The sequence below is a fragment of the Hemitrygon akajei genome, chromosome 8, assembly GCF_048418815.1.
Source record: "Hemitrygon akajei chromosome 8, sHemAka1.3, whole genome shotgun sequence".
Classification (NCBI taxonomy): Eukaryota; Metazoa; Chordata; class Chondrichthyes; order Myliobatiformes; family Dasyatidae; genus Hemitrygon; species Hemitrygon akajei.
The window spans coordinates 141,056,411-141,077,362 of NC_133131.1; the positions used below are offsets into that span (position 1 = coordinate 141,056,411).

At 39.6% G+C, this 20,952-nt stretch overlaps 1 protein-coding gene across 12 annotated transcripts in view; it reads left to right on the plus strand.

Moving 5' to 3' along the window:
- Window positions 1–20,952, plus strand: part of svila (supervillin a) — a 261,547-nt gene that overhangs the window by 179,882 nt on the left and 60,713 nt on the right. For 9 of the 12 annotated variants that reach the window (XM_073054765.1, XM_073054768.1, XM_073054766.1 and 6 more), the window contains 4 exons: window positions 724–1,279; window positions 9,302–9,536; window positions 15,728–15,860; window positions 19,786–19,833. In XM_073054765.1, the coding sequence (XP_072910866.1) occupies window positions 724–1,279; window positions 9,302–9,536; window positions 15,728–15,860; window positions 19,786–19,833 (972 nt within the window). The remainder of the gene's footprint in view (window positions 1–723; window positions 1,280–9,301; window positions 9,537–15,727; window positions 15,861–19,785; window positions 19,834–20,952) is intronic. The other 3 variants (XM_073054762.1, XM_073054764.1, XM_073054772.1) reach the window with 1 other exon arrangement.

The window sequence follows — 20,952 nt, forward strand, 5'->3', positions numbered from 1 at the left end:
ACCTTTTAAAGGCTCTTCCTCCAACTATTCGCTTCATATTAGAGATGGGGTGATCATAATATACTACATATGCTAAGGAACAAATGGGAATGATGTGTTCATTGGATTGCTATACACTTTGTGTAAGTCCACAATTATCCTTTGGGATAGTAATATTAAACTGACATGCCATGCTGAGTGAAAAGCAGAATTCCTGATGGTCTTGCATATATAGAGCAATAGCAGCAGCAATCATACCAATCGTTATTCTGTGATAACAGGCTTATCTTCATGCCAGAAGCCCATGGTTTTAAGTCTCACTTCAGATGATGTCTACATAATTGGGGCAGGTGCTTAGACACATTACTAGATAGTGGACACTTGCCCTCTTCAATGGCAGTAAAAGGTAACAAGATATTCAAAGAGCTCGGTGGGGTGGGGGAGGGAGGCGGGGGAGGCTCCACTGGATTTATGCCAATATTTATTCCACATTCAACATCACCAAAGCAGACCGTGTGGTAATTTTATTTCATTGCTGTTTATCTAGAAGTGGCTATATTACCTGTTGCATTTTCCTACACTGTAATAAGCAGTAATGTGTATATACTATGTGATACTAGGCTTTATTATGTGCTTAGTCCTGATTAGATTAAAAACATGAAGATTTTCTTTTGAAAAACACGTGATATAGTGGTAATTTTCATTTATTAGCATAAATGTGTTTTAAACATTTTTTGCTTGTAGGTGCAAAATAGCAGTGGAATGACAGGACCCTTGTCACAATCTCTGATAAAGACAATGGCCAGTCAGACTGCTACCGTCTCCACCACCTGTGCTGGTGACCTACACCTTGGAAAGTCTTCCACTGCTGAGGACAGTTTATATGTTACCCATCTGTCTGCTGCAAGATCCATTCTTCCTTCCCAAGACATTTCATGTAGAAGCGCATTTCCGTCGGAACTCACGCTCTCGTCGCAAGGAAAGGCATACGGACTCAGTGGAGCATTCAAAGAAGGCGTTGCAGAGGACTACAAACATGAAGAAAAGCAAGAGGAGCTACAACAGAGAAGCAAATATGGCGATACCTTTACAGACAGTCTGCCTCAGAAATTCACTGGGAGCAACATGAGTAGTAACTATGGGACGCCCGAAAGACAGGGTGGAGAGCAGCTGGATGCAGAACCCGTGCTACAGACAGCTGAATGGAACGATCCCATGAAATCAGAAACCTTAAATGACACCTGGGAACTTGCAGAAAAATGCTTTGATGAGCACATTAAAAACAAGGGAGCCATGACAGGTAAAAACCAGACATAGAACATTACAGCACAGAAACAGGCCTTCTGAAATAAAAACACAGAATAGTGATGACACTCAGCTTGTCGTGCAGCACCTGTGGAGAAAGAAGATAACTCATCAGGTCAATGACTGAAATGACAGATTCTCTCCCCACAGACGCTGCTTGACCGTTGTGCCTTGGGAATTTTCTGGTTTTATTTGTGTTACAACTACGTTTTGTTTGATTTAACTATTTGAAATCAATGGTACTTCCTGGTTGTTTCTGCATAACTCAAGCTGATTGTCAAGTTACTAATGACCACCAAAAATATTCCAAGTGCAAACTTTAAAGCAGTCTGAACTTCAGCAAGTAACTGGCATTTGGGGTTTAAAACTAAAACCAGTTGCACGAAGATAGAACATAAAACAGTACAGCACAGGAACAGGCCCTTCGGCCCATAATGTTGTTTCAAACTCAATGTCCGCATCACTCCATTTTCCTCACATTCATGTGCCATCTAAACACCAGTCAAAAGCCCCTGATGTACCATCAGCCCAGGCATTGCATGCCAGGTATCCACCACTCTCTGCATAATAAAGAAATAAAAAATGTTTCTACCGTCTTTAAAATTGCCCTCTCTCACCTTAAATGCATGCCCTCCGGTATTAGACATTTGAAGCCTGTGGAAAAGATGATGTCTGTCTGCTCTATCTGTACCTCTCATAATCTTTATAAACATTTATCAGATCTCCACTCAGTCTCCACCACTCCACAGAGAACAAGTAAAGTTTTCCCAACCTCTCATTATAGCACAAACTCTCTAATCCAGCCAGCATCCTGGTAAAGCTCTTCCACACCCTCTCCAAAGCCTTGACATCCTTATAATGGGTAACCAGAACTGTATTTAATACTCCAGATGCGGCCTGACTGGAGTGTTATGAAGCTGCAACATAACTTACTGGCTTTTGAACTCAGTGCCTTAATTAATAAAGACAAGCGTGCCATATGCCTTCATAACCACCCTATCAACCTGTGTACCCACTTTCAGGGAGCTGGATACTGTCTCTCTTTCATTTGACCTACCAAGGTGCAACACCTCACATTTTGTCAGGTTAAGCTCCATCTGCCATTTCTCTGCTAATATCTGCAACTGATCTATAACCTGCTGTGCTCTTTGCCTGTCATCTAAGCTCTAACCCAACAATTTTCATATCAACTGCAAACGTACTAATCTACCCTTCTACATTTTAACCCATTTATGTACATTGCAAGCAGCAGAGATGCCAGTACAAATCCCTGTGGAACATCACTTATTACAGACCTCTGGTTAGAATAAGTCCTTTCAACCACTACGTTTGTCCTCTATGGGCAAACCAGTTCTGAATCCAAGTGACCAATTCACCATTTATCCCATTCATCTTAATCTTGATGAGATTCCCATGGCAGACCTTGTCAAACACCTTACTAAAATCCACAGCTCTACCTTTGTCAATATCTCTGGTGTCAAAAGACTCAATCAAGTTCTCTCTCTAATTAGGCCATGGTTTTCCAAATGCTCCTAACACTACGTTCACACTAGACCGGATAAATCCGTAATCGAAACCTTTTCTCTTTGCTTTGACCCTCCGTCCACACTGAAATGGCGTTTTCCTCCCCCGAAAACGGAGCTTTTCTAAAACGCCCTCCAGAGTGTGTAAATTTGAAAACGGCGATTGGGCAGAGCAGTGTGGACGGGGGTAACCGGATATTTCTAAAAATGCTGTCATGTCGTGCCGGAACAGATGGTGGCGACAGCGCGGCATTTCATTGTTTTCTTGAACGCAACCCCCCCCCCCCCCCGCACAACCTAACAATTTCAGAACAGACAGCAACGAGACTGAAGCCAGAAGAGTTAGATATGTACTCACCAAATACTTTGACCCATAACTTACTGAATAAATAAGTATACTCACTTTGCCCTGTTTTCTGTCCTTGCTTGTATGAAGGTGGTTTACCTTTTTATGCAAGTACTTCTCTGACAGTAGATGTGTTACAGCCTGATGTAACATTGTATGGAAATACAAGATAACACTGACGCAGACATGTTTTATACATTTAACAAGGTGCTTTATTAATGTATTGCTTGTGCAAACATTCCTTAATCTGCCGGCATATCTGTTCCTCAATATCCTAGTGGATATTGGGTGTGCCTGTGGTGCAGTTCCTTCATAGTGATTGCACCCTTTCCATTTGTGAGTCCTACCTATATAGACTCAGTGGACGAGCTCTCTGTTATGTCCTCACTGGGTGCAGCTTTGAAATTGTCCCTGATTAGTAGTGTAACTTCCCTCCTTTTTGCCACCTCCCATCTTTTTTTTTAAAATATCAAAGCCATGGGACATTATGCACCCGTTCCTGTCCCTCTCTCAACCAAGTCTCTGTAATGACCACAACATCGTATTTCCATGTACTGATGATGATAATGACATCAACTCAGGCCTGAGAGGCCAGCGTCAGGCATTTTCATGCCTTACAATCTGATCCATCCCCTAAGTTCATCACCTTTACCCATAACACTCCTTGCATTAAAATACACACACTTCAAACTATCCATCCAAACGCTTCTATTACTTTGCTCCTGCCTCTTTTTACTAGCCCTGACATCTACTTTCCTCTCTCTCTCTCTCTTCGCTTTCTGACCTGGTGCTCTGATTCCCATCCTCCTGCTGAACTGGTTTAAACCCTCCCGAGTGACACTAGCAAACCTTCTGGTCAGGATATAGGTTCCCTTCCAGTTTATGTGCAACCCGGCCCTTTTGTACAGGTCATCCCTGCCCCAGAAGAGGTCCCAATGATCCAAGAACCTGAAATCCTCCTTCAGCCACTCATTGATCTGTACTATCATCCGATTCCTGCCCCGAATAACATGTTGCACTGGAAGTAATCCTGAGATTGCTACTTTGAAGGTCCTTCTCCTCAGCCTCTTCCCGAACTCCCTACACTCGCTGCGCAGTTCCTCTTCCCGCTTCCTACCTATGTCATTTGTGCTAATGTGCACCACCACCTCTGGATGCTCACCCTTCCCCTCAAGAATTATACTGCAGCCCCTCCGAAACACCCTGGCCCGGGGGCCAGGGAGGCAACACACCACCTTGGCTTCTCTTAAGTAGCCACAGAATCTTCTGTCCATCCCCTAACTATGGAGTCTCCTTTAACTATTACTTTGCCTGATGTTACCCTTTCCTGCTGTGCCTCAGAACCGACCACCTTGCCACCGGCCTAGCTGCTGCTGCTGTGCCCTGATAGGTCATTGCCCCCAGGGGTATCCAAAGGGGTGTTCTAATTTCTGAAGGAATTGCCACAGGGGAACTCTGCACTAACTTCGTACTCCCCTTACGTCTCCTATTGGTCACCCATCTACTATCTGAAGTCTGCACTCTAGGTGTAACCTACTCAATAAAAGTTTAATCTAAGAGGTTTTTAGCCTTGCAGAAGGTTCTGAGTACATCCAACTCCAGGTCCAGTTCCTTGACCCTCGTCAGTCAGGAGCCCAGGTTGGGTGTACTTCCTGTAGATGTCATGAGGGAGATGGCCAGAACCCTGAAATCCCACATCTGGCAGGAGGAGCAATCCAGCACCTTAACCATCCCGCCTACACTGAACTGAGGACTAAAGATTTACACACAGTAAAAAAACTACCTGTTCTTACTACAAAGAAGAGAAAATCAGCAGATGCTGAAAATCCAAGCAACACACTCAACATACTGGAGGAACTCAACAGGTCAGGCAGCATCTATGGAAAAAAAAAGTACAGTTGACATTTCAGGCCGAGACCCTCTGATAGTCCTGCCGAAGGGTCTCGGCCCAAAACGTCGACTGTACATTTTTCCTTAGATGCTGCCTGGCCTGCTAAGTTTCTCCTGCATTTTGTGTGCATTACTTGTGCCTTTCTCTGAAATCTTTAAGTTTCACGTTCATCTTGCCTGTTCTCACCAAAGCCTGACCACTGCATCAAAGACCGCACCTCCTACACCTCCCTTTTTATTGGCTCACATAAAACTCACTCCTGATGTGACTTGCTCCCTCCTTCCAACAATGCCATTCTCTCATTCGCTAATGCAAGAAATGGCTCACTCCCAAAAGGACTTGTTCTTCTCAGATGGCCACCACCTCACTCGCTCGCTAATTCAGAGAATTCTGAGCACTATGCAGCTTTTTGAAACTAACAACAAACATTGCCAAAAGATTTTGCGATTCCTCAGTCCGTGCATGCAATGTGTTTAGATAGGAAGGATTTAACACAAAATATTGTGGCTATACGTAGCAAAGAAGCACGTTGTTCTGTCCAATGTGCTTATGGCCATTTTATATTCTAACCAGGCCCCTCACCGTTCTACAGATTCTTTAAGTGCTTCCTCCTGGTTACAATAATAGTTGACCATACGGAATCAGCTGAGGAAAATTTGTTTGCTCAGATTGCAAATCTGTGGAATTTTCTATTCTATTTTGTTGCGACGGCTCAGTTGCTGCATATATTCAAGAGCTTGATTAATAGATTTTTAAATGTCAAAGTAATCAAGAGAAATGTGGAAAGTTCAGTTTGATATACACGCTCAGACATAATCTTATTCAGTGAAGGAGGATATTTGATGAGCAAAGTGGTTTTCTCATTTCCCTTTCTCTTGCACTTTTATTCTTTACAACTCTGTACTTGTAATTCTTTAAATATATTTATGCTTTGATTACTTACATGGTAACAAATTCCTCATCTGAACACCCTCAGTATGGAAGTGCTGCAATATAAGAAAGGTGTATGTCTGGATATTTCAGAATCAGGTTTATTATCACCGGCATGTGACATGAAATTTGTTAACTTAGCAGCAGCAGTTCAATGCAATACATACTATAGAAGAGAAAAAAATAATAATAAATAAAATAAAAATAATAATAAATAAGTAAATTACAGTAATAGATTAAAAAACATGCAAAAACAGAAATACTGCATATTTTTAAAAAGTGAGGTGGTGTCCAAGGGTTCCTGGGATAATGTGGCTTTTATTTTTCAAAGTGGTTCAGATTGTTACTACGGATCTTCCCAAATTCATTAATATTTTGTAAAACACTTTAGAATGATTTGGATATGACTTCCAGAACTTCATTTATTGTTACAGGAATTTGATAAAGATTGATTACAGATCAAATCATTACATAGTGCATTGAACTAGAGTAAGATAAAACAATAATCAGATTAAAGTGTGAAACCAATTGAAAGACTGCTGTACAGGTAAGCCATAAAGTGCAAGATCGTAATGAGGTAGATTTTGAGGCCAAGAATCTATCCTATCATTTCCCATTTCACACTGAATCCAGGCACAGGTTGGAGGAGCAACGCCTCATATTCTGTCTTCCTAGTCTCCAATTTGATGGCATTGACATAGATTTCTCTGAGTTCCAGAAAATCACTCTTCCTTCATTCCTGTGCCCTCCTCTTCTCTTCCCCTCCCTCCCAATCGTGACATGTTTGTCACATCCCTTTGGTTCGCACTGCTTTTCCCTTATTCCATGGTCTACTGTCCTGTCCTATCAGATTCTTCCTTCTTCAATCATTGCTTCTTCCACCTGTCACCTCCCAGCCTCTTACATCATTTCATTTAGTGCAGCTCCCCTCTCACCTGGACATCTGTTACCTGCCAGCTTGTGCTCAGCCCTTACCTTTTCATTCTGACTCCTGTCCTCTGACTTGCCAGTCCTGACAAAAGGTCTTGGCCCAAAACGTCAAGCGTCCATTTCTCTCCGCAGATGTTGCCTGACCCACTGAATTCTTGAAGCATTTCGTGTGTTGTTGTTACTGTGTCTTCAGGTTCATCACCATGCTTGATAAATCCAGATTTGCCCACAGGTGCCTCATACAGCAGAAGCAATGGTGTTCTTTGCAGACAGCCACAGCCTCCTATAAATCTCTCACACTAATACACGTATATCAAGTGCCATTGGATCGTTCCTACACTAAGTAGACTCTTGCAGATGTAATCTTATAATTTCCTCATGGCAAACCCCATGATTTGAGGCAACACCAAGTAGTAACTTGGCTTTCAAGAAGTAACTATTATTTTAGAAAAATATACAGAAGTCATCCTTGCATGCTGAAGAGACTAGACAGATGTATGCATTCTGGCTTTGGTCCCACATTCCAGATAGCTGCCCAAGATCATAGAGGATATTCATATGACAGGGGCAGAATTAGGCCATTTGGCCCATTGAGTCTGTTCTGCTATTCCATCATGGCTTATTTATTTTCCCTCTCAACCCCATTCTCCTGATTTCTCCCTGTAACCTTTGATTCCCTTACTTATCAAGAACCTATCGAATTTAAATATACTTAATGACTTGGACTCCATAGCCATCTCTCACCGCCCTCTAACTAAAGAAATTCTTCTGTCAATTCTGAATCTGTGCCCTCTGGTCCTAGACTCTCCCTCCATTGGAAACAACCTCTCCATGTCCACTCTATCTAGGCCTTTCAATATTCAAAAACTTTCAATGCAGACCCCCTCCAACCTTCATTTTTCTAAACTGCAATGAGTACAGGCCCAGAAACATCAAATGCTCCTCATACTGTATGTTAACCCTTTCACTCCCAGGATCATTCTCGTGAACCTCCTCTGGACCCTCTCCAATACCTGTGTATCCTTTTTTTAGATACGGGGCCCAAAACTGCTGCACAATACAGTACTCAACAAGTGGTCTGATAATGTCTTACAAAGCCTCAACATTACAACCTTGCTTCTGTGTTCTAGTCTTCGCAAAATGTATGCTTTCCATTAACAGACTGCACTGCACTTTTTCTATAACTGCAACACTTTAAACTGCAATCTCTTATTTTACCTGCACTAACTCAATACATTTGATCTGTATTGTTGGTAGTCTAATTATAGCTTTGTCATTTTTGGGGCTGACTGTATAAGAGTTCACGAAATGTAAGCCGGCACAACAGATGGAGCTTATTGCTGGAAGTCTTACGCCCCATTTTGCACCAAAATATCCTATTCCCACAACAGATGGCTGATGCATAGATGTGTTGATATCAGCACAAATATTGACGGTCTATACCTGCTGCATAAATATCAAGTAGCTTGGTCCCTTCTTTTTGGAGGCTCACTCAGCTAGTAGTACCACCTCTTGCCAAAGTACACCAGCCCATCCATTGTCCGTGAACAACAGTAATTATAATTGTAACAGCCATTGAGCATGGAGACTTCCAAGAAGGAAGAGATTTTCCTGACTAACATCTGTCATAGTGGCGGCTCCACTTTGCCATGTATTTCCTCCCACCGGAAGTGTAAAATGTGAATTTTAAAATTCCAACAAATAGTGCTGTAGATGGGAAAATGTTAGTTCCATGCATTGGTTCTGCTCAGTGCTGGGGTATATTGTAGATGTAAGAGGAGGTTTATTCTGCAGCCAACTTTGCTATGTTATGTGCAAGTGTTTGAAAGGGCCACTGGATGGTGATGAGTCTCAATTACCGTCTTCTAGAACAAAATTCTCTATTAAATCATACTAATCCTGCAAAGGTTCAATGGAAATTCATTCATTGTAACATTGATGTTCTGGGTCAAGCATGGCAGTTACTGTGGGGAGACTGTTGTCTCTGTACCACTCACAGCTCACTGGACAATATTCACAGAGGAGATTAAGTAGTTGCACATAAATGGCAAACTGTCTACTGTGGTCTCTCTTAATTAATAGAGAATGTACAAAAGTTCTTTAGGTAACAGCCTGGTTTGTGTGGGAATAGCAGGAAGTATTTTCTCAGCAAACCAGTAACATAATCATTTTCTTTGGCTCATTTTACTTTTATCAGCTCCTGACTTCATATCATGACTGAAGTGAGAGACAGTGCAAAACTGAGTATGACCATTTCGACTGATTTTGCAATTTTTCAGAATATTTATTTGAGATGGAAATTGCAAAAGCAGGCTTCCTTTAAAGTCGATCATAAATATTTCAAGAACATTACAGTATTGTTTATGATCATTCTAATGCTTCCCTCTTGTTGAGTAGAGTGTGTGGAACATGCTTCTGAAATGAAAACAGGATCTGCTACAACATTAACTGCATTACAAGTTTCTGCTGTAACATCGTCCAGACATAGTTCATATCTGCAGCCAGCCCCGCAAACAGAAAGTAAAGTGCCTTATGATCAGTCAGAACCAATTTCTGCTGAAGCCAGCCGGGTTGACAAAAGTGAGGACATCTCAGATCTCACTGCTGGAAAAGCAATGTCCATAAAAGAAAGGTAACAATTCAATTGAAACTTAAATGCTGTAGAAGATAAAATAGTGCTGTTGTGTAGCTAAGTCATACTGCGATGGAAAAATAAATATAAAAAATGAATATGCTAGTAAATGTTTCAACTTATTACCTTGTTGCATGTATATGCATAATTTATTCTTCATTCTAAATTGTTGACATTGTGGCTGACAAAGATGTTGCATGCAGATAGCTATTAGATGAATATGCAATTGAAGCTGATTGTGTTTAAAAACATTGCATAAATAAATTATGATTCACCTCAATATTTTATTTTCAGTGGAAAAGCTAGAGGCGCATTTTTATTTCTATTTTTTTCCTGAAATTCTGGTATTGAGTACCAGCAAAAAAAAATTCTTGAGAGTATAGATGTAAAATATACTTTATAACTAGTAACAGTATCACAGTATTCAGCAACTATGCTTTGATGCTTAAGTTCCTCTGTCAGTGAAATAAAGTAAAGGTTAAGGATCATAATTATAAACATTTAATTAAAATTATTTGCATCAGTCTCCCATTTTGTGCTGCATACAAGACAGGCAAAGCCATTTGATTTCAAGTTTTCAAATACAGTACATGTCCTTGAAAGGTGGAGGCTGTTTTGTCAAAACATCTAACCCACTGATATGAATCTGTATCATTAGTACTGACAAATCCTATGTGTTTTGCTCGTATTTTTTTCTATTTTAATTGTTAGTTGTCATTTTTCCCCCTTGATTTGCAGTTTGCTTCCTAAGTAAAACTCTTCATTTCATCTCAATTTTCATGTTATTTTCTCACTTTTTCGTGTGTACTTCTGCGTACGTGTGTACACTGACTCTCTTGTATGATATCAAATTTATTTTAATAAATCACCGTTTAAAGTTCACTAGTTTAAAATTCAGTAAAATGCTGTACATCGAAGGAATCTACATATTCCTTTGCAGTGTATGGCTTGTGTGCTAATTCTCTTCCCTATTTTTCTTTATTACCCGTCATTAGATTTGTCTTTTCTATCTTCCCTGATTTCTTTGTAAACATGGCTAGACAGATTGTGTATTTCTGCGAAAGTTTAAATTACTCTAATTTCCAGTCAGCTAATAGTCTGTTTGGAGTGTGTCTATTTTCCAGATGTTACTACTTTCATTTTTGTTCTTTGTTTGAGAAGCAGTAGAGTGCAGTATCAAAAAAGCTTGAATTAGATCAGTAAATATTTATTTGAGATGTGACCTTTCTAAGCTTGCTTTTGAATTAGTGTAAGCAGACACCATTTTTTTGATGCAAGTCATTTGTAAAATCTTGGCACCCCTCCAGAAGTACAGTGTGCATGATTGCATGCAGGATCTGTTCACTATATTTGGTAATTGATTTCTCACATCCATAATAGGGCCTTAAATTTATCTGCCTGTAAACATTCTTCATCGCCCAGGTACTGCACAATAAATTGTGGTACATTTCTTAGTATTAACTTCATACTAATTTAAAATACAGATCGATTTTCTGATAACTGGTAATACATGTCATATAAAACATTTAGTGCTTGGCCTTTTCCCTCCTCTCTTTCCGCCAACTCAAATCCTCTTTTAAAATAAAAGAATGATTTACCTTACTACTTTCTACTTAGTGCAATGCCCCTGCTTTTCAGGATGTAATCTCACCTACTTTTGGAAACTGGGCAAGGGTGGGTTACTGCTTTGTGAAACACTTCCACTCAACCCACTGCAGTGATTCTGAGCTTCTGCTCTGGGAAAAGCTTCCTACACTTCCCCAGTGATGTTCAGTGAGATACAGTACCTCATCTCTTGCAATCTTGTGAAATGAATAATTCATTTAGAAATCTCAGATAATGATTCTTGGTCCATTCACATCTGCTCTAGATGTACTTGTTCCTTTTGTTCTGTACCATCCACCCCTTCCATTATATAATCTCCCCTACCTTACTGCGAACATTTTCTTTTGGTTTCCAAATCATTATTTCATTTCTTAATTTAATTTTTAAATTTCCTATCATATTTTCTTTCTCTACATTTCAGTTCTTGTCTTTTCCCTAACTTTTTCCACTTCTAAAGAAAGTCAATTGAACTAAAACGTTAGTTATTTTTCTTTCCTTCCGCAGATGCCATTTAAGTTCCTTTTCTCAGATTGTTTAGTACTTTGATATATTAATACAGAACCATTTGTTTCAATTAAACCACACTATATTGAAAGCTGAGAAATCCATGTAAAGAAATCTGGGACATCCTTCAAACCAGGATGTCCCAGAGAACACAGCATGATCACAAAAAAAGACTCCTCTTCCACCTTTCGCAGTTTTAATCAGCTATTAAAAGCTGGCAATCTATTATTCTTTTTATTTGTCTGGGGGATGCAGACATCACTGTCAAAGTTGTCCCTGAACTGAAAAGGCAGTCAAGAGACAGCCACCTTGATGGGTCTGGAATTGTATTTCATCCAGACCTGGTAAAGGTGACAGATTTGCTGGAGGCAGTTAATGACCCACCCCCCACCATGGTTACTGTTACTAAGGTCAGCTTTTTCTCCAGTTTGATTAGTTGGATTGAAATTCCCAAACTGACCCAGTGGGACTTGAGCATTTATCCCTGGATGCTAATCCATAATTTAGCCAGTTCCTACCACGTTCATCTGTTTAGACTCGCCAATTGATATGTTCCTGACCTCCTGACCAATGGATATGTTATGGAGTTTGTAATTGAATAAGTATCTTACTCACTCAGGCCCGTAGCTCCCAGTGGATGTTGATGACTGCCTGTCTCCATCATCCTCTGAAGTTGATGGTATGATTGGAGTTCATCTACGTTTCTGCAATCCATGGCATCCTCTGTTCTCCAGCGGCCTGTTGGCCAGCCTTGCCCATTTCCACCTCTCACGACAGGGCCATAGGGTTGGGACTTTGAGAGGCAAATACGAGTCGAATTTAACTAATCTCTGAGAAAGACTATATTTGCTTTAATTAAGTCAATTCAGAATCTGTATTTCCAAAAAATGTGTCTACAATTTTTAAAGCTCAGTGGAATAGATGTGCGTAACGTTTGATATTGTCTCTCCAAGTCATTCAAGATACTCATACAGCAAATAGCTGAGGTTTGAGAGAAATTTGGTGCCAGTGGAATACCCCGATCGGAACAGCGTACAGTGAACCATAGTTTGAAAGTGTGCCTATACAGAGGCCAGTTGTTGTCTGAGTTGGTCTCAGCTGTAGAGCTAATTCTCCACTCCGCCCCACCCCCAAGACTTTCCATCACAAGAGAACACTTTGGCGTTCACCCTCAGAAAATACAAATAAACGATGGAAAGAAGCATGAAAGAACAGCAGGCGGCCTCTGTCTGATGGCACTCTCTGCCAAAAAGTCCTATGACATTTCAAATAATAGAACAAAATCTTCCAGTAAAAATAGCAGCCAATCATGACACACAGTTCTGTGCATTCAGAGGCTGAGGAGACAGGACAAAACTTTTCTGAACTTGGTTGATTTATGCCACTCTGCCTTTCGATTTTCAAATAGGGCATCTCTCTTTTGGTTGTCGTGTTGTTTTGCTTGCAGTTTTTTGTGCAGTAATTACCTACTATAATGCACTGCTTAAACTTAGGGCTCATAATTTAACAGGATAAGTATCCTTCTAACAACATGTTAATTGCTAGTGCGATGCTGATTCAACACTCAGAAATAATTAAATTATTCCTGCATGCAGTAAATTATTCTTGGGGGATTAAAACATTTCAAATTTTAAATAGCTATCCCTAACCGAGGCAAGAATTCCCAGATGCTCCATTCACTTTGCTGCCCAATTATCACCTCGCATTTTGTGCATGTTGTGCTTTAATTATATTCAAGTTGAACAGTGTAGGTTAAAGTTCAAGAAAATGCATACAGTTCTCTGCTCCAGAAATACTTGGCTCATTGGTTTCTAAATTGCCTCTTGAAATACTTATCGACGCACACAAAACGCTGGAGGAACTCAGCGAGTCAGGTAGCATCCATGGAAATGAATAAATAGTCAATGTTTCAGGCCAAGACTCTTCTTCTGTACTGGAAAGGCATGGGGAAGGTGAGGGGAGGGGAAGAAGGCTAGTTAGGTGATGGGTGAAGCCAGGTGGGTAGGAAAGGTAAAGGGCTGGAGAGGAAGGAATCTCATAGGAGAGGAGAGTGGAGCATAGGAGAAAGGGAAGGAGAAGGGAACCCAGGGAGAGGTGATAGGCAGGAGAGAAGAGGTAAGAGGCCGGAGTGGAGAATAGAAAAAGAGGGGAGTGGTGGAAATTTTGTTTCCGGAAGGAGAAATCGATATTCATATCAGCAGGTTGGAGGCTACCAGGTTGAAATACTTGAGCTGGTTAACAGCACTGGTGGTTCCCCTCAAAATCAGAACACTTTATAAACCTGATAAGCCTTACATTTCAAATGAATGGAATCCTTGTTCTTTTTCAGCTGTGAAAATGTTATAGATCAGGTCGAGGGTGTCATTTCCCACATGAAATTTGGCCTTCTTGAGTTTTCTTTGTGGGACCTTTATGTAGATTTGGTATTGAAGTAGTTGAACAGACTTACAATTTTAAGTTCAAAACATTTTTTGAAAACCCTTTCCCAATGAAAGCACTCAACAGCATGTAAGCAGGAAGCTTGTTACAATCTGGTACACAACAATGTATGGATACATGAAATTTTGTCTTAATTTCTATATCCAACGGCAAGAGATGACTTGTAGCTTAAGTCCAAATGATAAAGTTCTTACATTAAATTCTTGAGAAACACATTGCCCTACCGTTATTTTGTCTTCTGTTAACCTCACAGAAGACAAATTTTCAAGAGAGTCAACATGTATGTGCGTAAAGCTCTGTAGTGATTTGTTCAGGAACCTTGGTGAAACTCTAATGATCCAAATACTAAATATATTAATTTCTTTGATGACTGCATATTCATTCATTTTATTTTTCTACAAAAGTGTAAAATTTCACACTTTTCTACAATCTTTTTGCCATGTCTTCATATTAATCACTCTAAAGCCTCGCAGCATCAGCTACACGCACATTTTTTTTTACTACTGCAGGAATATTGAATATATTATGTTAGATACAGATCACAAACAGATGAGATTCCAGCAGCATCTCACTGGTCATAACCTTTTAACCTGTTTCTTAATCAGCCCTCAGTCCACTCTCAGTGCTCTGATTTAGACAGAATAATCTATGCTTGGCAGCTTCAAAAATTCCTCACTTTCTCTGAAGCAGGTGTTCCTCAGTATTGTATAGAGGGTTTTATGTCTTCTGAGATGATAAATGCAAAATATTGGTTAAATTTATCTGCCATGTTCTTACTTCCCAGTAGAAGTATAACTCTAACTATAGGATTATTAATTAACCCTTTCTCATTGCAAAAAGCTAGATCAAAAATAACCTGGTCCTTAGTTAGTTCTTCGTGGTGATCTGGAAAATCATCAGTTATACTCTCCATCTCTCTGTGAATTTGTTCACCCTGCCCTTACTGCAAACTTGGTTTGCTGACATCTTGTGGAGATTAAAGTCTCACGATATTACACTGTTTAATTGTACCATCTCCCTACCCACCCACTCCCTGTACCATTAACACTTCGCAGTCTGTTGACAAGCCCAAAGAGTATCTATACATCCAAAATGGTAACTGATTCTGAGTTTCTATCATTTCTCTAAACTACCCTTCTGATCTTTTATATTCAAGGCCTCTTCTTTTCCATTCCGTCTAGTTCTTCCATCAGTCTTAAAAAAAAAAACCCTGGGAAATGTAATACTTTTCAAAGCTACACCAGTGTCTCACGAAGGTTCATAACCTGAAGTCTCTGCATGCTGTGCTAAGATATCCGCGGCTATGTCAGTGCTGCTGGAGGGCTCTAAAATTGTAGGAACATACAAGATGCTGTTGCATGTCAGGCAGAATCTCTGGAGGGCAATGACTAGTCAACATTTGGATCGAGACCCCTTCATCTGTCTAGTACATTAATTTCATTTGATACTTTAGATAGTAACCAATTTCCACAACTACAACATAAAACAGAAAAAGGAACTGTGTAATAACCAACTTTATAACGTGTATTAAAATATTTTGAGTTATTGAGTACTTCATTACCTCTTCTGTGTATTGTAATCTTTCCTTTTCTTTTACCAGTGGTAACCTGCTCCTTAAACTTGATGGTGCAATTTTTCTCCAGGTTGGCTTTGCTGAAGAAAAGTGGAGAAGAGGACTGGAGGAACAGAATTAACAGGAAGAAAGACAGTAGCAAGATGACCATGATCAGCCGCTATTCTCAGTATCAGGAAACAGAGCAAACTTATATCAAAAAGGTAACTCCTTTTGCAAATGGCACATGTATGAATAATTGCCAATGTCTTGAGCAGCAAAATCTTAAAATACTTTGTGCCTATTACTTTGTGAGAGAGCATGGTAATACACATTATATGATCTTCAGACCTATAAGTATTTGAAAAGCATAACTATAACCCTTACAACAGAAAGAATGTAAAATGCAGAATTAATGAATTAAATAAATAGTTATTTGAGTAGTTAGTTTCAATTGTAAAATGTTTAAGCCATTTAACGAAAAGAAGTGTAAGTCTTGATTTCAAAAAGAGTGTTTTCTGATGGTAAATACCTCCTTGCATGCTTACTATTTGTGTGGGAAAATCTGAAATGTTAGGGCTGTTCAGATGAATATTTAACTTAAATTGATGTTGCATATGTCAGCCACATTTTTTGAATCCAAATAATGATAGCATGAGATTCTGTTTGCTTAAATGAATTTAACTGACAGCACCATAAGAGTTAGCTAGTCTTCTCTGGGAATTGATATGGAGAGAGCTGTTTACTTTGGGGTTGTATTAAATCATATAGTGAAATGTACAGCATAACTTTCATTAGAGCAAAATGCCTTCTGTATTGCGGTGACAATATAATTGTCAACAATCTGTCATATTACCTTAGCAACTTCCATGTGTCGGCTTTGTATTAGAGAAAATTCTAACTGATCGAATTTATATTCATTTGGGAAGGCAAAGATTAAGAATGATCTGCATGGCTCTGTGAGAGAAAGATCCTGTCTTCTTAATTTAATTGAAATTTTTGAGGAGGTAATAAATGATTAATGATAGATATGGCCTGAATAGTCTTAAGGCTACGTTCACACTAGACCGGATAAATCCGTAACCAAAGATTTTTCTCTTCCTTTTGACCCTCCGTCCACACTAAAGCGGCGTTTTCCTCCCCCGAAAACTGAGCTTTTCTAAAATGCTGTCCAGAGTGTTTAAATCTGAAAATGCTGATTGGCCAGTGTATTGTATACGGGGTAACCGAAGCTTATTAAAAGCGCTGTCGTGGCGTGCCGGAACGGATGGTAGTGGCAGCACGGCATTTCATAGTTCTCTTGAACGCAACCTCCAACACCACAACAACAATGGCGGACAGCTTCAGGAGACTGTCCCTGAGCAGACTGTTACTGCAGCTTTGCAGTATGACAGAGAATGTCAACCCCCACACAACCTAACAATTTCAGAACAGACGGCAACGAGACTGAAGCCAGAAGAGTTAGAAATGTACTCACCAAATACTTTGACCCATAACTTACTGAATAAATAAGTATACTCACTTTGCCCTGTTTTCTGTCCTTGCTTGTATGAAGGTGGTTTACCTATTTATGCAAGTACTTCTCTGACAATAGATGTGTTACAGCCTAATGTAACATTGTATGGAAATACAAGATAACGCTGACACAGACATGTTTTATACATTTAACAAGGTGCTTTATTAATGTATTGCTTGTGCAAACATTCAATAGATGCAATTGTCACTACTTCCAAAATGTCATTTTTAAGTAGTAGCTTATGTTTGGCATAGACGTGAAAATGTTAAGGCCAAAAAAGGAAAATTGTAAGTTTCATTTTTACTCAGGTAAAAATAAAATCACTTTTGCCCAGTAGTTTTATTGCACATGTTAAATACAGCAAAATAATACAGAAAGACATGGCAAAAGTAAAGGCAAACAAATGAGGTAACAGCAAATTTCACTTTTGCCCAGTAACAAGCCTTATTGCATTTAGTTGTAGCTGTCGTCCCTTTCATCGGTGAAGAGACTATCACTGTAGGAATTGTTTCCAATACAGTCCGTGAACTCCCTATCGGTTGCCTCCATACACTCCAGTATTTGTTTTTTTTTAGTTTTAAGTCCTCCTGCGCAGGAGCCAACAGCTGTCCGTTGTTTGGCAATTTCCTTTTAAGTTTTTCTAGTTTGTAACTGGACAAATGTGCACCAAGACTTTCACGGCAAGATTCGACACCAAACACGTCGCTTGTTTTCTGTAGATGTGTCCTGCGCATGCCCAGTAGGAGGAGATTTGTCCAAATACCCATGTTAATGTGGACAGAGGTATTTTCAAAAACACCTGCTGTGGACACCTATAGTTTTTACGGAAAACCAGCGTTTTCAAAATTATCCGGTCTAGTGTGGACGTAGCGTGTGACAAGGTCCCACTTGGTAGGTTGGTCCACATGGGATCCAAGATAAGCTGTCCAATTGGATCCAAAGTTGGCTTGGAGATTAGTGACTCATAATATACCACAGGGGTGGTTGCTGGAATCATTATTATTATGTAGAATAACAACGTTGATAGGAATAGAGGGGAAATCAGATCTGGCATTTGATGGAATCAAATTAGGCATTTAGGCAGACTCGTTAAGGCAATCCTAATGTAGGCTAATGGGATTAGTGTGGATGAGCTACAAGTTCAACATGGATGTTGAGAACCAAAAACATGTATGTTTTTGTATCATACATCTCTACAGTTCCATCTAATATAGCTAATCTGTGGGTTTTTTTCCCCACAATAGTACTTGAGTAGGTCATGCTAGAAAAATGGGGAGCAGTAAAATACCAAAGGCAGAAAAAAAGTTTGAATAGTTATAATCAGGTCATTGGATAAAAGTCAATATCTATAGTTTTAGTGGGTTCACCATGGCACTTGGTCAAATCAGTTAACATACTTCTATTTCCCAATCACACTGTTAACGTTCTTTCTAAGTTCCTGGTTTTGAGGCAGATGTTTACGGGTTTGCCTGGAAAAAGTGGAAAGGGGAGAAATGCAGTGTGAAAAGACTCCAGGAAGTAATGCCAGGGCACTTAAAGGAAATGTTTTAATACATTAAGTAGCTGTTTACTTGCACATCCTCTTTCAAATGATTGCAGGCTAAAGAAAGGAGAGAGGATGGATATATTTATCAGAAGTTATGTTAAATAGCTTTAATATTGTCAGTTAGTGAGTCACAAACTGAGATACCTGGCAATACCAAGCCACCAAAGCTGTAACAATGAGACGTATTGATAAGTTAGGGTGAGCACTTTACTCAACAAAGTAGTTCCGTAAATTTACTAAGAACTTGCTATAAGATTCAACATTCAAGTTCTGAGTCTTATCTTTTGAGATCTGTCTCGTGAGGAGTCCCATTATACGCAGGTACAATTTGTAATTGAGAAGGGTAATGAAAAATTGGCTTTTTGTTTGCAAGGCTCGTTGTGTATAAAACATATAAAGGCTTTGATGCAAATTTGCAGGACATTGGTGAGACCACACCCTACAATACATTCATACTTAGGAAAGGATTATAGGTGTATTGGAGACGGTGCAGACAAGCTTTACTAGATGGCTTCCTGGGCTGAAAAGATTGAAGTATGAAGAAAGGCTGAACAAATTGGGGTTCATCTTATTGAAGGATAGACTGAGAGGTAGTTTTTATTGTGATTCTGAGGGGAATCTGTAAGTGGATGCTGAAGGAATATTTCTCCTAATGGGAGCATCTAAAACAAGGGAGAATAAGGTGAGGCAAAGAAGAACTTCTCTGAAGGGCAGGAACATTTTTGAATTCTCTTTCCCATAGAACTGGGGAAGCAAAGTCATTGAGTGTATTCAAGGCCGAGATTGATAGGTATTTAAAATATGGGGTACAGTGGTGGGGACTGGAGAATTGATATGATGGTCAAGGTTGGATCAGCCATGATTTTACTGAAGGTGATGGAACAGACTCAAGGGACTGATTTGTTTACTCCTCCTATTTCTTCTGTAGATAGATAAATAGTCAAGAGGTTTCTGTTTTTGATTAATCATTTTAATTCTAAAAAAATCTATGCTTATTGATCTGAGAGTTGCATTTCTAAAACCAAGTTTGCAATAAACTTCCTGCTCAAAAAATGTTGCCATCTTTCCATTTTATCCCAATCTGCAGGAGCAAGCAGACCTTACTGATGACAGCTGTGTTCCTAATCAGCTCTGGGTAAGACTAGTAGAGTGTGTTAGGAATTTATCAGGAGCTTGCCTTCTGTACCTATTTGTGTTTCTGCCTGCTCTTAGGAGCAGAATGCCATCTTTCACTTGCGTCGTTTGTAAATGGCTGCTTCTCTGCTGATAATTGCGGAATTACTAATTGCACGAGTCAAATGTTTCTCAGGCTTTGCTTTTAAGTAGAGAGAATCACCATGAATATATATGAACACCATGTTAGATTGAAAGGCTTTCAAGGGCAATTAAGCTCATCCTGTGCAGTATATGGGATACAGTATTAAAGATAGCCAAAGGACCCTAGAATAACTGATAACATTATTATTTTCGATCTCCGATGAGGCAATTTGACCACCTGACTTGAGCTTCCTGCTAGTGATGAGCCATGTGCCTTCTTTCAGATATGAGCTTACTATTTACTGATCCCATGATACTAACTTGCTGGTAAGTACCATCTTAATGCAAATGGATATTTATATGTTGGCAGAATCTTGCCCAGTTTAACCTAGGGCAGAGATCAAGCACTGATCACTGAAGGAAAAACTGGCTATGTCGTGCTCTCAATTTAGCTGACTGTCAAACCTATAATGCATACCTTGGGAACTTTAGAACATTATTACAATTAATTGAACAATGTAATGCAAATGTTTTAAAATGAGTCAATAGTAAAATATTTTAACTAAAACCAAGCTCATTTGAACATTTAGAGTGCCTTGTCATCTTGACAGCTATTCCTTGCCATTTTAAACGAGCAGTTTCACTTTTCTTGCGCAAAGCCTGAACTGGCACATGTTCAATAAACTGATAGATTTCAAGCAGCTGATTAAGAGTCAAGGCCCAATACATCGACTCTTTATTCCTTTCTATAGATGCTGCCTGACTTGTTGAGTTCCTCCAGCATTTTGTGCGCGTTGCCTCTAGATTTCCCAGCTAATTACTAGGGAATTTCAGCAAGTTCATTCCATTTTGTTGAGCTCCATGGGATGTCCAGAAAATGACTGAAGAATACGGCTGGCTGCTTCAGAACTGCTTGATATTTACAGTGGGCAAATCCTGGCATTTCTGCCAGCATTTCACTGCAAACTCTGCTCTTGCAGTGTTTGCTTGATCGATG